This window comes from Calidris pugnax, unplaced genomic scaffold, assembly GCF_001431845.1.
Source record: "Calidris pugnax isolate Ruff unplaced genomic scaffold, ASM143184v1 scaffold180, whole genome shotgun sequence".
NCBI classification, from domain to species: Eukaryota; Metazoa; Chordata; class Aves; order Charadriiformes; family Scolopacidae; genus Calidris; species Calidris pugnax.
Window position 1 is genome coordinate 2,040,877 of NW_015090916.1, and position 6,192 is coordinate 2,047,068.

The following is a 6,192-nucleotide window of genomic DNA, read 5'->3' on the forward strand; positions in this document are numbered from 1 at the left end:
GCAAACCGGAATGACATATCACACCAGTGACCTAGACCAGCAGAAGCATTCAGATATGCTGCTTGGTTCCATATCAGAGGGGAAAAAAAAAAAGGGACAAGGGGCAACAGTGTGTGAACAGTGTTTCCTTCACCTGATGCACATAGCACTCTCTACCTGTGTGACACTGGAATAAACCTTCAGCCAATTATTCACCAAAGTACTATCTTTAAGAGGGAAAAAAACCCCCACAATGCGGTAGCCCCCATGGCAGAGGCTTTTCTCTGCCAAAGAGGGAAGGTTGGAATATCCCTCGTGTCCAACCTTTTCTTACTATTCACTTTTAGAAGCTCATCCAGAAAGTTTGAACAAAGATGGATCAATGCAGGAGACAGCACAGAATTGTCTTCATATAAAGCAGTCACAGTTTAAAAGAAAGCAAAGTATTTTTTTGAACTGTAAAACCTCTTTTCTAGCAGAACTGGTAGCTATAGAAGCATGCTTTACCCTCAGCCAGTAGGAGAGTGCAGCCACAGTTAACTATTAAGCAAGTTTCATTAAACCTTTCTAAATGGTGCTGTTTGCTATCATTACTCAGATGCGCAATTTCTTTGAACAGCAAGGGAATTATTACCCTGGATATCACTTTTTTAGTTATATGCATTAAGTTATTCTTCATGGCCATACCTAATTACTTCTCAGGACATTACTCATGTAGTAAACACGCACAGTACTATCACTTTATCTTATTGCTCTTAACTAGAGGAACTGTACAATAACTGTTCCTAATTGGTTTTTAGATGCATTACTCTTCCAGCATTTCACTTTTACAGTACGTCTACAATTTCAGGAATCTTCAGAAAAATTTGGTTAGTGTTCATTAAAACTCATCTCACAGCCTTATCCATTTGTAACAACCTATGCTGAGCAGTGTTGCACCACCTAATCTGCAAGTGACAGCAGGAACCTGCAGCCCTTATGACTGATGCATACCAAGTGCTTTTCTCTACAAGGCGTTCCTGACATGGGTAACTGATGATCATCACAGCAAGAACCTGAGCTGACTGCTTTTTCCAGAAAGATGAGAGTTTGATCCTGTTCCTACAGAACTCATAAAAACTTCCCTAAGAAAAATACGCTTGATCTGGCTGTTTGTGCCAAAAAGCTTTCAGGGGCTTCAGTGGATATGGACTCAAGGTACCTCAGGTCCTCCCCTACTATTTCAGCTGTCCACGATCAGAGACAGAATGAAAAATCTGCCGTAGCAGGAGATATTGCTTAGTATGCCAGTTCCTCATACAGAGAAAGACTGGCTAGCCACAAAAGAAATGAGCCTGTCGCACAGGAATAAGGAAAAAATAAAAGAAGAAAAAAAGAGATTTATGTAGTTCTCATTCTCAAGAATGTTTCTCTATTTCATCAAGAACCAAAACAACACCAAAGCCCAAGTTATTAAAAATCATAAATGAATCCAATGTCTAATGAGAAAAATCAAAGCCTTTTGTGACTGGACGGGACATACATTTTGCCAGACTGTGTCCTCTCTAGAAAGCTCCTTTATTTAACATGACGGAATTGTAAATTTCACAGCAGCTTGGTGGTTTGGGTTTGCAAAGCAGGAATGTCTTGGAAAAAAGCAAACAAATCAACAAATTCTGAGAACCCAAATTGCTAGATTGCTGCAAGAATTCTTGTGAAACATTGGTATTAGTCCTTCTGTAATAATAACCAATAGCGAGGTGTACGAAATAAAGCGAGCAAGGTTGAAGTATTCCACCGATCTGATTATGCAGCAGAGTTTCTGACCAATTGAGCTGAAGCTCGTTTCACTTCTGAGAGACTGTTTCTTCTCCTTTATAAACAACAATGTTTTGGTCTGTTTCATACACTTTGACTTTATAAAGAGTTCCCATGGGCAGGAGCTTCTTGAGGTTTTCCCAGATGAATACTGCAACATTCTCTGTGGTGCTAAGAGTGAAACAGGAGCAGATTCAGAATTGACAGCAATGATATTCGAGGCTGTACCCAGAAAGCTGAGGGGGTATGCTAAAGGCCACAGGGAACCAACCCGGGACACTGAATGTAAGTGGGGCTTGAACCGTTGCCAGCAAACATGGACTAAATGAGGTTTAATTAACGGGTCATTATCTGTCGTCCCAAGCTGTTGCCAGAACAGGATTGTGTGACAAGCAGCAGTCTGCAAAGGGCTCTTCAGGTGCAAGCAAGGGGGGCTTTGCTGCTTACGCGGGACGGCAGCTGGCCCAGCAGACCTGCACCCAGCCCAGCGAGGCAGCAGGGCACAGCAGTAGCACTGGAAGGCAGGCAGGGCACCCAGCACCTGACACGCACAAGTGTGTGTCACAGGTGTGTTACACACAAAGGTATCAAGGCTTCTCTCTCAGATGCTGGACTAAGCCTTGAAGACTGTTCTTTGACCCTGCAACCAATGCCACGAGGAGTCTCCAACACCCACCTCACAACCTCAGCAAAGTACGGCACATCTTTATCCAGGTTTTTGTGGTCAAGTGGTTCCATGATTGCCTCCTGCAGAAAGAAAACAGTGACAATCTTGCCCTGCTTTGTCAGTGGAGTTGGGGTTCAAATTACCATGCAAATGGGACTGGAGCAAGGCAACAGTATGTAAAAAATAGGTAAGATCCGCCTGTTAACTTCCTAGCTGGAGACACAGTACTGGTTTACATCACAGTGCTAAAGCAAATAAGTCTTAAATCATTACTTAATTTCTTCTTTATTTCTTACCATCATCACCTCCCCATGTCTCCACCCTGGTACTAGACAAATCGCTAAGCTCTAACCAATCCTCCCAGGAGATGTGGAGGAAACTAGTGCTATTACCTGCATATATTCTTTCAGGTCTGTCAGATTTATAACCATTCCTGAGACTGGGTCGATCTGCAGGGAAAACAAAAGGGAGATTAGTAGCCTAGCTACATGTCCTTACTACCACAGTTGCCGTGAGCCTGTACAAATCAGACTGGGAGTATCCATGCACTCAGGACATCTGAACCACAGGAAAAATATCTTTCCACCTTCACACACTGAGTTCCAACTCTTCTCCTGTGATGTTCCCAAAGGCTAGGTACAGCATACAAACAGCTCCAGTGGTTCCACTCTCTCATAAAAGCTAACACCAGGGAGAAAAAACTCACTGAAACAGTCTTCAAGCAACAAACCTAGCATGACCATAAGCAGGAAAATTGGCATTAAACCACTGGACTGAACAACCAGGGATAAAAAAGAGCCTGATCTCAGGGCATTCTCCCATCTGGAGAAGGCACAGCTCCAGGAACAAAATCAGGCTGTATAGTTCACAGCATATTTGGGGAAAGCAGAAGGAAGAAGCTTTAAAATTTTAGTTTCTCATCTGAATAGAAGCCCACTGTCCTACAAAGTGGAAATCTTCAAAAAGTTGTTTGGAAAACACAAGAACCAAAGTCTAAACAACTCACTCTGCAGAATACACAGAGCAAGGACAGGATGAAGCGTGAAAAACAACTTGAAAAGCAGATTGTGCTTTTATATTTGCAGCAAAATACCACAATAAAACAGCAGAGAGAATCAGTTACTGGAAATGCTAAGCCTCCCTCTAGCTCAGTAGTCATCCAAAGGTGCCCCACAGGTCTGACCAGAGTCTATACCTCCTGCAGTGAGGCTCTGGCAGATTAAGTTGTGCGCCCAGAGGTTGATTACAAACTTTGGATTAAATACAGTCACCTGCAAATCCTCGTTAGAGGCAAGGTGAATCCAACAGTGACTACGGAAAACCTTCTCCTATAGTGATGTGTACAGACTTTTCACAAACACCCTAGGAAACTTAGCAATTGAGCTAGAACTTCAGTACTGTGGAAGACAGGGGCCCATCTGCCACACTAAGGAATGCAAAAAAAATGTTGATCACACTTACCTCTCCGTGCACAGTGACTATAACTGAAAAAAAGAAAATATCAGGTCACAATGACATCATGAACCTAACAACAAAGTACACTATCAACTGGGACAGTCAACCCATTCATCACTAATCACTAATAGCTGCACAAGGACCAGTGCGGGCTTCCCAGCACTTAAAAATAGGACTTTTTTTATAAAATGGGTACCCTTTCCATAAAGAATAAGGACTCAGAATCACCCAGCTCCTTGAAGAAGTCATTCTCCAAGGTCTGATGCCCAGAGACACACCACTATCCCTAAGTGCCCCTTGCAGACAGACATAAAACTAGATGACTTTTTAAGTACCTGTTCCCTATGACAGCCTGTGGTCCGTACTTAAGATCAAAGTTGCTTGATCAGCAAAGTCTTCTGGACAATGCAGGCACTCTAGGTGCCCACACAATCACCAGACCTCCAACATAATAAGATGTGAGGTCAGCTAATAAGTCTTACGACATCACAGAATACCAGAGAAGGAAAGAAAGGGAGAAAGCGGCCACCAGCTCTCTAAGAACTGAAATCGCTGCAAGGTGTCATTTCAACCCAGAAGTCCTTTCAACAAAAGAGACAAACACTTAGAAACATCATCCTTATAAGATCAGCATTCCTTCCCACAAACCCCAGGAACTGAGAGCAGAATCACAGCTCACAGGGGAACTCACAAAAATAGAGACAGTGATTTCAGACATAGTTTTAGCAGCATCTCCCTAGCTTTCCAGCTTTTTTTTTTTTTTTTTTTTTTTTTTTACAGTGGGAACATCCTTCTTATATAAAAAACCAAAAACTGTTGTGCCACCTTTAAAGCAAGGGATGAATCTTTAGTACAGCAACCTGTCAATCTGTCTTCCCTGGTAAATCGAGTAGCTTTGTAAGAGAGATCACAGGGTACCTACAATACACAGTGCTAAACAGGAAGCCAGCCTAATAAATGGAGAGATCTGATTCTGCACGCATAAGGTATAGATGGAGGAAAGGAACTTGTGAAAACAACCTTAAGTAAAGTTTACAGGTTGTTTAAATTGCATGTCTTTTGCTTAGAAAAAAATCTTAATTCAAAACAATGATTTTGCAGATTATAAACAAGTAGCTTTGATTCATGAAGTGACATTTTGAGAAATTTATTATCTATTTAACCAAATAGCTTGCAAATCCATGCCATGGTTCAACCCTACTGCTGCTGAGGAGTCCTTCCAATTCTAAAAAACCTCAGAACAAGCCACTAAAAACCATATGAGACTGCTGAGACACATGACTGGCCCAGCTCTCCCATGGGTTATTCCACATTCAGACCAGCCTGCCTGAGAGCAGCCTCTGTCCGTAACTACACGCGTAAGCAACCCCTTACCTTTATAGTTGTGTCCATGGCCATTTGGATTGTTGCATTTCCCAAACAGCTTCAGGTTTTCTTCATCACTCAGTGACTTACTGTGAGAAATACAGACATGGTATTCCATTACAGGCTTCAACTGCAATTGCTTTCTAGCTCTTCCAACTATTTACTCTCCCAAATTTAACCTACTAGCTTATTCTACCCAGAAGGCACAAAGAGAACCAGAGGAGTGTTTGGCCCACAGAAAGATGTTGTTGACAATGGGGTTTTTGTTTGCTGTGGGTTTCGTAACAACTGCCTAATACTACTGCTGTATAGACGCTAACAACTACTCACATATGAATATGGCAAAATGACTTGGGCTCTTAGAAATAAGTGTCTGGAGTGCACTGTGCATATTATTATTAACTAACAAAGCTCAGGGAGCTTCTCCAAGAAGTAAAAAGGACAGCTTCCCTCTCTGAAGCTTTCCTTTGAAGAAATTCAAGTGCCTACTCCGAGGAATATTTCATGTCAAGACACTCTTTAGGAATACCTACGTTTTGAGAAAAATGCGACAGATTAGGGGCACGGTGAGTTGCTCACGAACTGCAAGCAGTTTGTCCCGTTAAAACCAAGACTTCAGTTCTCATTCAACCCTAGTGAGGCACTGATGTCTGAAGCCAGGACTGGCCACTGGAGACTGCAGAAAACAGCCTAAACCAAGGAGAACCGGGAAGCGCCCGACGGCAGGCAGGCACACCGGCCTCCCCGCGCCCGGCTGCGGAGAGGGGACCTGCGCCGCGCAAACGCCGCGCAGCTCTGCGCGCCCCCCGCGCCTCCCCACCGCGGACGGCTGGGAGGGAAACCGGGTCCGCCGCGGCCGCCCCGCGGCTGTGCCCGCGTCCCGGGACGGCGGGGCCGGGCCGCTCACCTGTGCAGCCGGTGGCAGGCGC

General features: G+C 43.8%; 1 protein-coding gene across 1 annotated transcript; it reads right to left on the minus strand.

The window, feature by feature from the left end:
• Positions 1–1,367: 1,367 nt before the first annotated feature.
• Positions 1,368–6,186, minus strand: PTS (6-pyruvoyltetrahydropterin synthase). The gene is made up of 6 exons (XM_014949636.1): positions 6,171–6,186; positions 5,273–5,352; positions 3,905–3,927; positions 2,836–2,892; positions 2,453–2,523; positions 1,368–1,947 (listed from the first exon to the last, which is right to left on the minus strand). Exons 4-6 carry the CDS (start codon positions 2,872–2,874, stop codon positions 1,806–1,808), a joined length of 252 nt encoding a protein of 83 aa, XP_014805122.1. The 5' UTR covers positions 2,875–2,892; positions 3,905–3,927; positions 5,273–5,352; positions 6,171–6,186; the 3' UTR covers positions 1,368–1,805.
• Between the last annotated feature and the right edge of the window lie 6 nt (positions 6,187–6,192).

Bases quoted from the DNA above. Each gene is read 5' to 3' on its own strand.
- PTS (XM_014949636.1), bottom strand. From the start codon at position 2,874: ATGGTTATAAATCTGACAGACCTGAAAGAATATATGCAG. The intron at 2,524-2,835 runs GTAATAGCACTA...TTCTTTCTGCAG, and splicing joins ACCTGAAAGAATATATGCAG to GAGGCAATCATGGAACCACT. The intron at 1,948-2,452 runs GTGGGTGTTGGA...TTTCACTCTTAG, and splicing joins TACTTTGCTGAGGTTGTGAG to CACCACAGAGAATGTTGCAG.